Here is a 17,405-nt window from a genome sequence, read left to right as displayed (position 1 = left end):
CAAGATTTTATACTGAAATATGAAGCATGGGACATTTATAAATATGTAACTTGGCTTATATTTTAAACATAATTTAAAAACAAATTAACAAACAGTAATTTTTTTTCCCCAGAAATCTGATTTTTGGTTTTTTGGTGGGTTTGTTGTTGTTGTTGCTGCTGTTGTATTGTGGTTTGTTTGCTTTTTGTTGTGAGACACGGTTTCTCTGTGTAGCCCTGGCTGTCTGGGAACTCTCTTTGTAGACCAAGTTGACCTGGAACTTAGAGATTTGCCTGATTCTGCCTCTGAGTACTAGGATTAAAAAGTTTGTACCATCACTGCCTGGCTCAGAAACGTGACTTTTACACAAATTTCAGGTTTATGTTTAGCTGGTGCAAATATGAAGCTATTGTTTAGGGTCAACACATTTCCTCATTTTCTTTCATGGAAATGGAGTCCCAGATAATTGTGAGCTACCCCGAAGGTACTGGGCAAAAGGACTCCTGAGCCACCTCTGTCCAGGCCTTATTTTCCTATGCTTTGACGGATCCTTATCTCGTGGTCTTTTTCTTTTTAAAGATTTACTTCTATTTTCTGTGTATGAGTTTTTGCCTCCGTGTGTGTCTGTGCACCATAGATATCTCAAAACACTTGCCCGACCTGTCACAGTACGGGTTGCTCCGATGGTGGCCTCTGCCCATCATTTTACTGTGGTGCTTGGCCAAAGCTTCTGGAAATTTTACTGATGTCTGTTAATGTTGGACTTTCACCTTCCTGCACTTTCTCATTTCTCAATTTAAACCTCAATAAATTACTGAACTGGAAAGTCAAATGACAGCTTCCTCTGTGGGGAAAGGACTTCGGTGGGTGTTCGTTGAGGTTCGTAGCTTCTGACAGGGCTTAGGTGTGAGAGTAGGGGCCATTTGCATTTTCACTATAGTCATTCTATGGGTGGCCTTGTACAGGAAAAACACACCTGCTCTTGGAGCCTGGGAACAAACCCCACTGAGCCCTCCGCGACACACACGGCTTCTCCCACTCATCCGGCTTTCGGCTCCGCCCACCGCGCCGGGGGGGGGGGGGCTGTCTCTCCGCGTCACGTGGTCGCCGGGGGAGGGGAAGTGGGAGGCTCGCCGGTCGCCATCTTGCGGGCCGAGAGGCGGGGCCTGCGCACCTCAGGGCGCGCGTCCCTGGTGCTCGCGCGGATTCCGCGCTCCTCCCCTCTGCTCCCCGCTCGCGCGGCCGCGGTCTGCGTCCAGCCGCGGGGAGCCTGGGAGGGCGGGGGGTGTGTCGGCGCGTGCCCGCGCCCTCCAACCGCTGGCCCGCGGGGCGCTCCGGGCCGGGCTTTGGAGGCGGGGCAGGGCCGCGGGGAGGGGGCTGCTCGGTCCGCGAGGGCGGCGCGCTGCGGTCTTGGCGGCCGTACCTGCAGCTGTAGCGGCACGCTCCGGGGCCGCGTCCGAGGCGCTCTCGGTCGCCATGTACCGCAGTGGCTCCCGCTCCTCTGCCTCTTCGCACCGGCCGAAAGACAGCGGCTCGAGCGGCCCGCCATCGGGCCGTCCGGTGGGCTCCTCCTCAGGCCCCGCACGCCGCCCCTCGTCGCCGCCGCCCTCTTGCTCCTCGCTACGGCTCCCGGCCCGCCGCCACCGCTCGCCCTCAGGCCACCGCGGCCGCTGGGCCTCGCCGTCCTCTCCTCGGGGTCGTCGCGGCTCCCCGTCCCCGACCCGCGGCCGCCGGGCCTCGCCGTCTCCGCCCCGCGGCCGCCGGGCCTCGCCATCCCCTCCTCGGGGTCGTCGTGTCTCCCCGTCCCCGCCGCGCGCCCGTCGCGGCTCCCCGTCGTCACCGCGGAGCCGGCGACACTACCCACCTGGCCTGGGTGGCTTCCGAGGCAGCATTCGAGGCGAGTCCCGCGCCGACTTCGCCCGGGACGGCCGCGGAGACCATCCAGGCGACGGCGGCAGTCGGGTAATCCCACCCTTCGCCCATGTTGCTCCCAGATCCCTTGCTCCGGGGCCCTCATGCCTGAGTCTGAATGTCCGAGTTTACCCTGTTCCCTGACAGCCCCGGGAGCCCCGTTTACACAAAAACGGACTCGGGACCCCTTCGGTCACCGGGTTGGAACAGAATGCCCGGTTTGTTGGGAAGAGGCTTTCGCTCTTGCTATGTGGAAAAGTTCACCAAGGCGAGGGGAATTTTCATCCATACTGACTGGCACTTTGGCGTTTCCCTTGGGTTTGGTCAAATTCATCCCCTTAAGGCCCGAGTTTAGGAAAGCATCTGAAATGCCTGGTGGCCAGTGAGGAAAGCTTGAGCCAAAGCAGGCTGGATGCTTTAGCTGTCATGGAGTCTCAGTTGGAGCTGTTGCTCCATTGAGAGGTGTGCATAATCGTTGTGATTGCTGCCACCAGCTAGCGACACGAGAGCAGTTACCAGAAGTCTTTTAGGGCTCACGGTCCCTTGAGGTAAAGCAATAGCAATAAGTGTTACTAATCACAGCCAAAGAACCAGCTCAGGGAGGTTTAAGTAACTTGATCAAGGTGACACACAAGTGATGGAGTTGTGATTCAGTTCACATGTTTGATTCTTGCAGCCTGCGATTTTACATGTTAAATTAACATGAGATTAATTTATGTTGATGGTGGGTGTAGCTCAGTAGTACTCAGTGGGGCTTACAAAAATGTAAAATCCGACTTGGATCTTTAGCATCCTAATTAAAGGAAAAGATGCTGATGTGATATTGACCTCTCAGGTGACACTATAGTATCCTAGTGTTCTGGTCCTAAATTGATTTGTCACATTGTGAAGATTTCTCAAAGCTCTCACTACAGAGGAGTCAAGAGTAGATTACTGCAGCCTCCCCCTTCTTCTGGGCACTGTATTTGTTCCTTCCAAACACTTACCTCATCTAACCTGTTAGGTGTAGCTTCAAGGGAAACCCCAGGCTATCCTACCCCACAGCACTCTGAGGACCCTGGTACCTCTTCCTTGGATTGGTACATTTGCCTTCTTCATAGTTTAGTCTTGCTACTCACCATTCACTTTTTCTGTTCAGTCCTCAAATTGATTTAAAAAATATTTTAATAGTGTATATTCAGGTGTACCTGTGAATGAGATCGATGTATGAGAGTATAGATGTTGGTGGGGACTTTGGGTTCATTGGAGATAGTTAGCTGCTGTTGAGTTACTGCTGTGAACCAAAGTCTGGTCCTTTGAAAGAATAGTACTCACTCTTAACTGGAACCTCCAAACTGGCTTTAATCCTTCACTTAATACATTTAATAAGCACGTATGAGCATCTTCCATGAATTAGATACAGTTATGAAAAATAGATGATGTTAGAAGTTCTGTGATGTGTTAAATGTGATTAAAGGCTAAAACCAAAATTAAGTTACAATTTCAAGGAAAAGAGAGCCTCATGAGAAGCTGAGTCTTGAATTAAGACCTTAAGAGAATGAGAGATCAAGTAATCCAAGCATCAGGAGGAAAATTGTAGTTGGGTCACATGATTTTAATGCTTAAAACTCTCCTGTGGCTCTTACCATAAATCCAAATTTCCTAATTTTGTCTCTCTTCTGTCTGTTCTGCAACTGTCCTGGCCTCTTCTGTTACCCAAACCATGCTAATTCATTTGGCCTGAAACATCTGATTTTCTTTGAAAGACCTATGTGCCTCCCATTTAGTGGCAGCATCCTAGAAATGCTGCCTTTAACAGTCCTACTTCGAGTGATTCCTCCTTTTCCTTGTCTTTTAAATTTCATTTTTTTAGTGACTATACAACTTATTGATACCTTCTGAAGTACTTAAAACATAATTGGTTTTGCCTCTCCTTTCGCTAGACATACATAGGTCTAACTGAGAGCAAGGATCTTTATTTGGCTCATCCTATGTTTCATAAGAACAAGAGGTCTTGTTTTCTTGAGACAGAATCTTTCTGTGTAGCCTCTGCTACACAGTGGACAATTTTTAGGAACGAATGGAGAAAGTTTTTTTTCCTTTAAGGAAACTTCTAAAATTCTTTTTTACTGTAGAATGGTTCATTACCTTGATAGACAACAACTTTATAAGTAGGGAGAACATTCTGGGGCATAGAGATTCATGCTGACTACCATATGGTTTTCTGTTTTTGTTTTAACTTTTTGTAGAGACGTTCTCCTGGTCTGTGTTCTGATTCTTCTTTGGAGCAGAGTTTAAGGATCACAGTTGGCAATGACCACTTCTGTGTTAGCACACCAGAGCGGCGTCGGCTCAGTGACCGCTTGGGATCTCCAGCGGATGGTCTGGAGGACATGGACAGGTAGGCTTCAGCCATGGCAGGTGCACCCTACTAGTTGTGGAAGGCAGAGATATTGCTGTTTTCTTGGTGATGTGTTTGAGAGTTGGAGCCAACAGGGAAGTCATCCAGTGTCTGTCCAGTGGAGGATATAACACTGAAAAGCTGGAAAAGGCTTTCTGAGTGGCAAGAGTATGTTGACATAGATTCTGATTCTGAGTGAAATGTGTGCCAGAAAAGAGCATTACAGTACAAGTAGGAAGAGAAGCTAAGGAGACATAATCATATATTGGACTAAAATCTAAGAAGTACCCCTTATACAATAAAGGTTTTGGACAATGTGGGAAATTTTTTTTTTTTTTTGCTTGCCTCTTCCTTTTCTTCCTTTTCCTCCTCTTCTTCTTTTTCTTTTCTTTCTTTTCCTTTCTTTCTTTCTTCCTTCCTTCCTTTCTTTCTTTCTTTCTTTTTTCTTTGAAGAGAGCTTCTGTCTGTCTTGGAGCTCAGTCTGTAGTCTAGACTGTCCTGTACTCAGAGATCCTCTTGCTTCTGCTTTCTGAATGCTTGGATTAAAGACGTGGGTCACCATATACGATGTTTGAAGTTTTCTTTTTTTTTCTTTTAAAGAATAATTTAAATTATGTATGAGTACATTGTAGCTGTCCTTAGACACACCAGAAGAGAGCATCAGATCTCATTACAGGTGGTTGTGAGCCACCATGTGGTTGCTGGGAATTAAACTTAGGACCTCTGAAAGAGCAGACAGCCATCTCTCCAGCCTTTGAAGTTTTCTTTCTCATGGAAGATTTATTTATTTGAGATAATTTTACTATATAGCCCTGGATGAGTTTGAATTTACAGAGTTCTGCCTCTGCTTCCCAGTGCTGGGATTAAACGATCAAAGGCTTGTGGTAGTCTATTTGACTTTTTTGAGGAGTATGGGGCAGTCTATGTAGCCCTGGCTGGCTGACCTGGAACTCAGAAAAATCTTCCTGCCTCTGATTCCTGAGTGCTGAGATTACTCATATGACCCCAACACCTTACTACAAATTTAGTTTTTAATAATTCTTTTTTAGCTTATTTAGGCCAGAATGTAGATACTGAAAGCATTTAAGTAAATAATGCATGTGTGTGTGGTAAATGTATGAAGCAGTAGTAGAAAGTTAGAGATCTTTAAAATTTTTAAGCACGATTACTGCTTATAATTCTTGAGTGCTAAGGAAAAGTAAGTAAACTATACAGCGTTGAATATAGACCATAATTACTGAAAGTTACATATGAGGATTAAATAAACTTTATTACCTCACAAAAGAAAAAAGGTAAGGATAGGAGTGCAGGACAGCCTGTTCTCCACCTTAGAGCATATTTGCCATCTAACACATTGGGATTTTCATAGATGACTCATAGTAATTAATCAAGGAAATACTGTTTATTACAGGTAGTGTTGAATAGAATATAGGCAGGCAGATTGGGACAGCCTGGGCTGGAAGTCTGAGGACAGTGCTACTTACTTTAAAGCTCCATGGCTATGGATGCAGTGAAGCCAGGACAGTCTCAAATAGCACTGAAGCTTCTAGTTTCAAGGTATCTGACTGGATCACTAATTGAGTCAACTGTTCTTGCCCTTCTGTCTGTTTCTATTTTGGGAGATGTTTGAGTGGGTGGACTCAATTGGGTGGGTAGTGGTACAGGGTGTGATTCTCTTCCTTCCTTGCTGGGTTTTGTGGTACTTAGACTGACATTTCCTTTCTGTTATGCATATATGCTTCTGATAACCAGTTTACTTTTTAAGTTACAAAAAGTTAATTTTCATCATAAGGTGTTAAGAACTGTAGTGTTTCCAGAATCATGTGTTTTAGAGAAAATAAGATAAGGGTCTACATGGGAGCTGTGGGGCTGGTTTTTATATGTTTTTTAAAGATTTATTTATTTATTATATATAATAAGTACACTGTCACTGTCTTCAGACACACCAGATTAGGGCATCAGATCCCATTACAGATGGTTGTGAGCCACCATGTGGTTGCTGGGATTTGAACGCAGGACCTCCGGAAAAGCAGTCAGTGCTCTTAACCACTGAGCCATTCCTCCAGCCCTAGTTTTTATATTTTTATCACCTGCACATTTGTGGTTACTTTGTTTTTCAGGACAGGATTTTCTATGTAGCCTTAGCTATCCTGGAACTCTGTAGATCAGGCTGGCCTCAAACTGAAGAGTGCACCATACTGCTAGGCTGTGATTACTTTTGTATAGATAATTATTGTCCAGTAAAATCAGGTTGTAGAGTCATTAGCATGTTCAGTATGTTCCCTGATGGTGGGTCTAGTCTTCAGCTAATTGAACAGACCATTTTCAGGAGTTCAGTTTCTAGAACCCCTGTCTAACAACTCACAACCAACTGCAGAGCTAGAACTCCAATTCCAAGGAATCTAGTGTCCACTTCTGGCCCTCAAGACCACTGTACTCAGGGGTACATAACTATTCATAGATACATACACACAGAGAAACATACACATACACACATGCACACGCTTTTTAAAATAAAGTCTTTATTTCTAATAGACCATGTTGATTTTTTTTCTAGAGCCCCTTCTACCCCCATTTTTTTCTCTTTTATTGAATCTGCCAAGTGTTGTTATTAGTTTTTTGGTAACAGCCAAATGACTTAGTTAGGATTTCTATTGTTATGATGAGCAAAATTGGAAAGGATTTGGCTTACCTTTCCACATTGTAGTCCATCACTGAAGGAAATCAGGACAGGACCCCAAATAGGGCAGGAACCTGGAGGCAGGACCTGATGCAGAGACCATGGAAGGGCATTACTAACTGGCTTGATCCTTAGGGCTTGCTTAGTCTGCTTAGCCACAACCACCAGTACCACCCACAATGGGTTGGGCCCTTTCCCATCAATCACTAAATAAGAAAATGCTCCACATGCTTGCCTACAGCCTAATATTATGGAGACAATCTCTTAGTTGAGGTTCCTTCCTCTCTAGATTCTAGTTTAAACATAGAGTAGCCAGCACACCAAGTTATCAAGACTGTGGTCTTACCGGCCTTCTAGAAGACTAACTTATTCTAAAAAGGGAGTGAGAACAAGTTGAGTGAAAAATTCTAAGACATTTGGACACTAAGACACATTCACAGAGTTGTATATCACTACAGTACACTATAGACCATTTTCATTATGTCTGGAGGAATCCTTATACACTTAACCTTTACTTTCCTTTCCCTTGTCAGTTCTAGGCAATCTTTTTATTTATTTATTTATTTTATTAGATACTCTCTGTATTTACATTTGAAATGTTATCCCCTTCGCCCACCCTGCTCCCATCTCCCCTCCCCCTCTACTTGTCTTCACGAAGTTACACTTGCTCCCAATCACCCTCTCCACCTCAGTGCCTTGGCTTTCCCCTACATTGGGAAAACGTGCCCTCACTGTACCAAAGGCCTCTTTTCACATTGATGCCAGACACTGCTATTCTCCGCTGCATATGCAACTGGAGCCATGGGCCTTTCAATGCGTGCTCGATGATTGGTGGTCTAGTCCATGGGAGCTGTGGAGGATTTGGTTGATCGACAATGTTGTTCTTCTCATGGGGCTGCAACCCCCTTCAGTTCCTTCATTCCCCCCTGCCAGCACCCTTACTGGGATCCCCGTGCTCAGTCTGTTGGTTAGCTGCAAGAATGCTCAGCTGCATAACTCTGGCAGATCCCCTGAGGAGGCACCCCTATCTGGTTCCTGCCAGCAAGCACCTCCCAGCATCAGCTATAGTGCTTGGGTCCGGTGGCTGCACATGGGGTGGATCCCCAGGTGAGGCAGCCCCTGAATGATCCCCTCTTCAATTCCTGTTCTTCCACTTGATCCTGGACCTCCTCCAGTGAATGTTTTGTTCTCTCTAGGCAATCTTGAAGTCACTTTCTACTTTATGAATTTGGCTCTTCATATAATGTATGATTCTTTGTGACTAGCTTTCACATGTTTTAAGATTCATTATGTTTATGTGTTTCTTTTTATTGCCAATAATATTTTATTGTACATATATACCAAATTTTGTTTTATTCATTATTAGTAAATTGGTGAGTATCTTTTCTTTCAGTTGTTATACATAATTCTGATATGAATGTTGTTGTACAAGCTTCTTTGTGGTTCTCATCCTAGTGCTGCGATCCTTTAATACAGTTCTTCATGTGGTGACCCCCCAACCATAGAATTATTTTTGTTACTACTTCATAACTAATTTTGCTACTGTTATAAATTATAATATAAGTATCTGATACGAAAGATACTGGTTTTGACCCCTGTGAAAGGGATTGTAGCTCTAGGTTGAGAAGCACTGCCATAGGCAGATGTTTTATTGTGCTTTTGCAGTATTTCCTGATATGACAAAACCCAAGGCCTGTGTGTACTAGGCACGCACTGTCATTGAACTATGCCTCTAGCCTTACATTTACATTTCTCTAATGGAAAGTTGTAAACAGACACAAAAAAATAGAATAGTAATTGGTACTAGGAAAGGATCAGTAGGAAAGGTGAAAGGGATGCAAAGGGGCAAAGGAGGAAATACCAAAATACATTATGCATATAGGAAATGTCATAATGTGTTACTTTATACACCTAATATATGCTAGTAAGAATAATTTTTAAGAATAAAGTACAGTGAGCCTTCATATTACCCACATCTAATCTTTTTTCAAGTACCCCTGGCTGTCTTGGAACTTGATTTGTAGACCAGACTGGCCTCAACTTACAGCAATCTGCCTGCCTCTGCCTCCCAAGTGCTCCTGAGTAGAGTAAGGTCTGTGTCACCACTGACCAGCAAACCTCTTGTTTTTACATAAACTTTTATTAGTTTGCACTCCTGAGTGATTTTAAATGTGCATGTAAGAGTCAGCTGGGTGGTGGTGACTCATACCTTAATCATGGCACTCGGAAGGCAGAGGTACGGGACTTCTGAATTTGAGGCCAGCCTGCTCTAGAGTGAGTTGAGTTCCAGGACAGCCAGAGCTACACAGGGAAACTAAAACCAAAATAAAACAAAACCAGTTGGTCTTAGCCAAGGCTACTGCTGCTTGGAAATAATATCACTGTCTAGTTCTTGCTGTCTTGGAACTTACTATGTACTCTAGGCTGGCCTTGAACTCACGTAGATCCTCCTATTTCTGCCTTCCAGTTGTTGGGATTAAAGTTGTATGCACCCTGCCCAGCTTAGTCAAAGCTTTTAGAGTGTCTATTACTGTACTGTTCTAGGCAGTCGTGATTTTCTGTTTGTTTGTTGTTGTTTTCATGACAGGGTTTCTCTGCTGTTTTGGAACTAGCTTTATAAACCAGGTTGGCCTCAAATTTACAGATCTGCTTGCCTCTGCCTATTTAGTGCTGGGATTAAAGCTGTGTGCCACCACTGACTGACAATTGTGATTCCTTTTAGTACTTTTTTTATTAAATTTAAAATTCTGTGTGTCTTGAATGTCTACCTGTATGTGTATATACATATGTACCACTTACATATCCAGTGTCCATTTTGGATGCCCTAGAACTGGAATTTCAGATGCTTGTGAGCTTCTGTATAGGTGCTGGAACTAATTTGCTGCTCAAATCCTCTGGAAAAATAGCAAGTGCTCATTTGAACCATCTTGTTAGCTCCAGAGCTATCTTTTATGACAGCCAGCTCTTTTAACCCCTGGGAGTCCTTAAGAAAAAGGATTGAATTTCTAGTAAGCAGTCTGACTGGACTATATTTACATGAGAACTTTTGGGTTTTTTTCTAACTTTTCATGTGTCTTCTTCTATTATATCCCCCTTTTGCTGGACTTTCTCAGTCTGTACTGAGGCTGTCATGAGGACCATCTTATCTGTAGCTTCTTGGTAATTAGTATCATATTAGATCTTGGTTAATGTTTCATTTGGTGGTGATATGTCCTAGTTCTAGTGAGGAGTAGAACATAGGTGACCTTGCTACTGTAAATACAGTTTATGGTGTCTTTCTCCTGCCCTAACTGAGACTTGTTGGTTAGTGATTCAGTGATAGTCAACTCAAATATTTCTCCCTGGAAATAGGTGTCGTCATAGTTGGTAGAGTAAAATTTTTATTTCAGTCATGTTTGATTTCAGAGGTCATTCTTAGTTTATTTTGTTTCATAGTACATTAAAACCTCAAAATTATTCATATTTCTTTTTAAAAGTAATTTCTGTGGGGCTAAAGAGATGGATCATTGGTTAAGAGCACTGGCTCAGGAGCTGGAGATATGGCTCAGTGGTTAAGAGCACTGACTGCTCTCCCAGAGGTCCTGAGTTCAATTCCCAGCAACCACATGGTGGCTCACAACCATCTGTAATGGGATCACAAAGGAAGTGGTCCAGAATGGAGATGCTGGCCAACTTTGGATCTGAGGCTCATAAGCAACAGCCCATGTTTCTGAGGATGAGGGTAGGGAAGAGGGAGAGTGTGGTTCTGTCATATAGCCAGCTGGAGGCCAGAGCTCTGAACAGTGGGAAGCATGCTTATATCCGAGCGCAACTCCCACAGATTGTCCACTGATCTCCAAACATGTGCCACAGAACACATGTGCCCGAATATATACAGACATGTACAAAAATAAATTTAATGCAATTTCAAAAAATCCTAGAGGAACTGGGCAGTGGTGGCACACATATTTAATCCCAGCACTTGGGAGGCAGAGGCAGGTAGATCTCTTATGAATTTGAGGCTAGCCTGGTCTATAAAGCTAGTTCTTTGACAGCAAGAGCTACACAGAGAAACCCTATCTTGGAAAACAAAACAAAAATTCCTTGAGGACCTTTATTTTCACCTATAATTTATATAAGAAAACTGTGGTTTGAGTCTCAGAAGCCCTGTGACCACAGTGCTGCCAAATGACTACTTTTTTTTTTTAATCTGCCTCTGGGCTAGAAGGAAAACAACCTCATCCTGAATTTTGATTTTTATGCTTCAAAGGTCTGAACAGTTGTATTTCTGAACAATAAAAATATACACTGAGTCAGACTATCACTTATTTTTGGGTCCTATAGTTATCTAGGAAAGGCAAGAAAGGACATAATCAAACCGTTCTTAGTTATTCTTATAATAAAATTTTCTCCCCAGGAGAAATAGGTCAGGCTTGAGTGTGTAGACATGAAGTTGGGACTGGTCCAGCTCAGTTGAGTGGGTGGGGAGTCTAAGATCTCTGACTGCTTTTCTAGCATCTCCCTTTAGAAAGCTCATAAGTGCTTTGCAGAATCTCTATGGGTTGAAAATACGTATGCTCAGTGATAGGTTCTTACCTGTTAGATATGGAGGCTCTGATTTTATCCCCTGCACAGCTAAGGAAAGCAAAACAGATTAAGAAACAACCCTAGTGCTGGAGAGATGGCTCAGAGGTTAAGAGCACTGACTGTTCTTCCAGAAGTCCTGAGTTCAATTCTCAACACCCATATGGTAACTCACAACCATCTGTAATGGAGTCTGATGCCCTCTTCTGGTGTGTCTGAAGACAGACAGTGTACTCATATACATAAAATAAATAGAAATAAATCTTTTGAAAAAGAAACAACCCTAAACCATGGAACAAAGCATAAAATCCATTGTTTTTGAATGTTGTTTTGTTTCTCAAATTTTAAAGCATATACAAATCACCTGGAAATCTCATTAAAATTCAAACTATAGTCCAGTAGGTGTGGGATAGAGCTTAAGAGTGTGTGTGTGTGTGTGTATGTGTGTGTGTGTGTATTTGTTGTTGTTGTTCTGTTTTGTTTCTGCGTTAGTGTCCTCTAGCCAATTAGTCCTCAAAGGTTGCTAGAGCCCAGGTTGGCTCTGAACTCAGTACCTTCACTAGTATTACAGATGCTCAGCATCATGTCTGCTTAAAATTATTATTGTTTAATAGATTCCCAGGTAATGCCAGAGCTGATAGTCCTGACAAAGAGCTTGAATTTAGCTAATCATGTTTTTTGTTATTGTTTTGTTTTTAAATTTTATATTTATGTGTATGGGTGTATGTCTATGTTCTATAGGCATGCATGGTGCCTGAGGAGGAGGCCTGAAGAAGACATTGGATCCCCTGAAATTAAAGTTATAGATAGATGGTTGTGAACCACCATGTGGGTGCTGTGACTCAAACCTATGTCCACATGTCCTCTAGAAGAACATCCAGTGCTTTTAGCCATCTTTTCAGTTTGTTTGCTTTTTTGTTTTTCCAAGACAAGTGTTCCAGTTTGTAGCCATGGAACTCAGGGATCCACCTGCCTCCCTGGTGCTGGAATTAAAGGTGTAGCTACTCTTCTTTACCTGGTCTAGCTAGTCAATTAGGACTTTTTCTTTTTTTTTAAGGTTTATTTTTATTTAAAAATTTAAATATTTTTAAAATATTTTTAAAATTTTTATTGGATATTCTCTGTATTTTATTTTTCACTTATGTGTATGTGTGTTTCTGTGTGAGTATGTTCATGTGAATGCAGGCATCCTCATAGTCTGAACAGGCTGTCCATTCTCTTAAAATTGGAGGAAGAAATTGAACATGGATACTAGAACTAAACTTGGGTCTTGTAGAAGATAGTATGCATGCCTAACTGCTGAACCATTTTTCTAGCCTCTTTGTGATGGTTTTGTATCTCGTGAGCTCCAGTGTATGTGATATGCTACATCTTTAGACTAATTTAAAAGTAATAGCTTAAGAATTCTGTTAGATGTACTAGTAGTAGCACCTCTTGATTATAGTCTCAAGCTGCTTTTGACATTTCCCTACTCGGAGAGAGAAATGTTCCATGTGTAATCTGTTTTTGGATTTCATAATTATTTACCTTTGCTTTAAGAATTCTATGGTCTACTTCCTAAATTATATTATTTTAGCATTGTCTGGCCTATCTCTCTCCAAGTCCAGTATATTCAGTGATGCTTGCTTCTTTCCTCAGGGATGACCTGACTGATGATTCTGTCTTCACTCGAAGCTCCCAGTGCTCTCGGGGACTTGAAAGATACATTTCTCGGGAGGAGGGGCCACTTAGTCCCCTCTTGGGACAACTTGATGAGGACTACCGAACAAGAGAAACTTTTCTGCATCGATCTGAATATAGTCCCCAGAGCAGTTGTCATGATGAGCTGTTGAGGGGAACAGAACGGAATAGAGACAAACTTAAAAGTTCCTCCTATTCCATACGATCTGAGGAAAGAAGTCGGGAGGCCAAAAGGCCCCGTTATGATGACACAGAGAAAGTACATAGCACAGGAGGGGATCACTCAAGTTTTACATCTGGGACTAGAAACTATCGGCAGCGAAGAAGCAGCCCAAGCCCTAGGTTTCTAGACCCTGAGTTTCGAGAACTGGACCTTGCCAGGCGAAAGCGAGAGGAAGAGGAGAAACAAAATAGGAGCTTGAGTCAAGAACTAGTGGGTGTTGATGATGATCAGACTGGCTGCTCCATTCCTGGGTTGTCAGGTGTCCTATCATCAGAGCCTGGATATTCTTTGCATCGGCCTGAGGAAGTATCCGTGATGCCCAAGAAGTCCATTCTGAAGAAGCGAATTGAAGTGGACATGAAGCCTTCCTTGCAGGTCTCTGTTGCGTTTCTGTTGGTTCTGTGTGACGTTGCTGTACTGACACTGTTAGGCCCAGTAGCGAGCAAGCAACCCCTTTTAGGGTTCTCAAATTAAACCACAGGCTCATCTAACTACATTTTGGAGAATATCTGCCATGATATTTTTCCCTCTTTAAATCAAGTAGCCCTATAGGAATCTTTATGAATTTCTTGCAAATGAAGCTTGAGGGCAAAAGGAGAAGTTAATCTGATTGGGTTTTTTTTTTTTTTTTTTTGTCTTTCATTTCTTTAGAAGAAGATAATTTAGGAGTTGTAGGACATTAATTACACTAGAAATGAAATGATTCTGTTTTGGAACCATCAACTTTCTGTGTACATTTTAGAGAAATCAAAACATTCCTGGCCTTGACATTATTTCTCCATCCTATGTAAAGATAGTCAGGCAAGAGTACTAGTTTGACTAAAGGCTCTGAGCAAGTTCTGAAGACGCACTTAGAGAAACAAAAGGAGGTCGATTAGAGTTCTAGAGTTCCCTGTCTCCAGAGTAGTCTGACTTGTATGTTTTTTCTTTTGGTCATCAATAGATAGGAAAACAAGTTGGGTGGGATGGTACACACCCATAATCCCAGCAAGTGAGAGACTAGAACATGAGGGTTCAAGGCCTGTTAGAGCACATGGAGAGTTAAGGTCAGCCTCAGCTACATAGAACCCCCAGCAATAGAGCTAGGGGTGAACCTGATGACCTGAGTTTGATTCCCAGAACCTAACTCCTGAAAATTCACACATATACAGTGCTCATGTGTGCCTGTATATTTACTCACCTCTCCCCTTCTTTCCCCTCCCCTCCCCTCACACCCACACATTGGTCATGTGTGTCCATTATTCACACACTCCCCTATCACACGGCACCATGTTTGTGTGTGCCCATGTGTTCACATTCCTCCCCCAGCACGCAGTCAAACACCTCTCACTCCTACAACAACAACAACAATGATAATAGAGTTCTTAAAACAATAATTATAAGGAAAACAAACTATGGGAAATGTCTGAAATCTTTATGAATTCAAATTCCTTGATGAGGAAAAAGCGCACTGGTAAAGGTCCAGATCGCTCACTTACCGAGCTTCTCTTCCTCCTGGCAGAGACCATTGGAGAGAGGACTTGTTTCTTGAACTTAGCTAATATCACTTTTCTTTTTGTTTGTACATATCTCCCCTATTCAAGAAATGTTTATTTCAGTTGTTAGTGCTCTGTGATTCCTCATAGATGCTAAATCAGCATGTTTGTGTCTGCAGCTTGAGAGTTTGTCCAGCGGTACCAGCTCCAGTGAGGATCGCCCTCTTTATTCTGAGCATTCACCTCTTCCACTAAGTGGTGCTATTGCTGCTTTTACTTCAGAGATTGAAAACAAGGGAACCACAATGGAGGCTGACCTGAAGGAGCCTCAAAATAACCTATACCAGTGGGGTCCCCTCCGTGAGATACCTAAAGACAACAGTGAAAAATTTGACAGTTTTCTGTGCTTTAAGGAAAAATTGGATTTGAAGGCTGAGGGACTTGAGCAACAGACAGACTTCTTACTGCCCCATGAGAGAGCTAGCCAGGATGGCAGTGGCTTTTCCCGAATTCTGAGCATGTTGGTTGATCCTTCCAGTACAAAGGAAAAAAGAAGACGTAGCTTCCCTGATATAGAGGATGAGGAGAAATTTCTCTATGGGGATGAAGAGGAGGATATAAAATCAGAATCTCCACCTAAGTCCCTGGAAGACCCAGAGAGTACATGTGTGAGACAGAAGGCAAACTCTCTGCCCTCAACTCCTGCTGTGAAGCTAGAATCACTAGAAGAGAGCAATCCAGAATATGCCAAGATTCATGACTTGCTTAAGACCATAGGGCTGGATATTGGAGTAGCAGAAGTTGGTAAATTGGCTGCACGAACCCAGGAGAGACTTCATGGCAAGAAGCCATCATTACGCCCCTTAGCTGACCGACGTTCATCGGCTGACCGACGTTTGTCAGCTGACCGCTGTTCCTCAGTTGACCACAGTTTCACAACTGATTGGCGCTCATCAGATCCTCACAGACCGGAGAGTAGGGAGGCACATCACAGCAATGCTCAGTCCCCAGAAGTATCTCATCCACACCTAGCTTCCCCGGTGGATCCTTGCTTGCACACAAAAAATAGCCCTCCATTCTTAAAGTCTGACCATCCAGTGCATCATGTTTCAGGACCAGAGGTAGCTGGCAGTGGGTTTCAACCATCTGTTGCAGTTGGATACATGTTGCCATCAGCCCCTTCTACCCCAATTAGACTTCCTCACTCTGCTGCTTTATCTCAGTTTCATATACCAAGGGCTTCTCAGTTTACTGCAGCTCGAATACCTCCAAATTACCAGGGAACTGTCATTCCCTCTGCCTCCTTTGATGCTTATAGGCACTACATGGCATATGCAGCCTCAAGGTGGCCTATGTATCCTGCCCCTCAGGCACCAAGCCACCCTTTATCTGACCCACACAGGTTAATACCAGCAACCAAACAAGCTACTCGTAGTCGTCCCAATCTCCGGGTGATCCCCACTGTGACTCCTGCAAAGCCCAAACAAGAAATACCAGTACTAGGCTCAGTTTCTGTGAAGCGAATTCCTGTTCGGGTATCCATTCCATCACTCATAAAATATAATCCAAAGAAGATGTCTGATGAGAAGAACCGTGCCTCCCAGAAGCAGAAGGTGAGTATCTGCTCTGGTCATCTCATGCCTGAGCTTGATATTTTAACATGGTAATTTGTACTTTATTTTTATATCATTATCCAAGTAATGTATGTAATGTCCCCTATGAGCTTTCCATGTTTTGTCATTAGTCAAACAAAAAGTCTGACTGTTAGGTCCTGCTGTGATGGCTAGCCTTTTTGTTTATTTCTCTCTCGTAGGAATGGTCAGAAGATACTGATGGTAGAAGCTTCAAACCTTAAAGTATCTTACAGTCTCATCTTTTATCCATTTTAAAAAATGTAATTCTTGGAAGACAAAAAACATTTTAATTTTCTATGGTATTCAAATATTTCAAACTTCAGTCTTAAGTTTCATTGACTTTCAATGAAGACAAAACTTAAACTTTAAGGAAAAAATGTTTAGAGACTGAGTGCTCTCCCCCTCACCCCCTCCCCTTGGGATAGGATTTCTCTGTGTAGTCCTAGTCCTGCAATTTACTCTGTAAACCAGGCTGGCCTTGAACTCACAGAGATCTGCCTGCTTCTGTTTCCCAAGTGCTGAGATTAGAGGTGGGTTTGAAAAATCAGTTTGAGGGTAATACTCTAAATTCTTTTTCTTTGGATATATTTATGTATACATAGATGTGTATTTTTGTCTGCATGGATGCTTGTGTTCTATAAGAAGGCATTGTATCCCATTGTAGATGTTCATGAGCCACCATGTGGTTGCTGGACCTCTGGAAGAGCAGCCAGTGCAATTAAATACTGAACCATCTCTTCAACAGTGAGCACTTTCTCTTTAGGAGCCTTACACTAAGTCAGGGCTGATAATACATAGCTTTTCTCATTTGCCTATTAAAGACAAGCTATATTTGCTTCCGCCCCGTTTGCTGGTAGTAACATGGTTAAAAGATCATAAA

General features: G+C 43.1%; 1 protein-coding gene across 2 annotated transcripts in view; it reads left to right on the top strand.

Annotated features, from left to right (window-relative positions):
• The first annotated feature begins 1,418 nt into the window (after positions 1-1,418).
• Positions 1,419-17,405, top strand: part of ZNF318 (zinc finger protein 318) — a 35,330-nt gene continuing 19,343 nt past the window's right edge. For both annotated transcript variants that reach the window (XM_080916918.1, XM_080916917.1), the window contains exons 1-4: positions 1,419-1,941; positions 4,119-4,270; positions 13,152-13,791; positions 15,071-16,504. In XM_080916918.1, the coding sequence (XP_080773044.1) occupies positions 1,456-1,941; positions 4,119-4,270; positions 13,152-13,791; positions 15,071-16,504 (2,712 nt within the window). In that variant the 5' untranslated portion in view covers positions 1,419-1,455. The remainder of the gene's footprint in view (positions 1,942-4,118; positions 4,271-13,151; positions 13,792-15,070; positions 16,505-17,405) is intronic.

Source organism: Micromys minutus (genome assembly GCF_963924665.1).
Source record: "Micromys minutus genome assembly, chromosome: 5".
Classification (NCBI taxonomy): Eukaryota; Metazoa; Chordata; class Mammalia; order Rodentia; family Muridae; genus Micromys; species Micromys minutus.
This window is presented reverse-complemented; position numbering and strand designations above follow the sequence as displayed.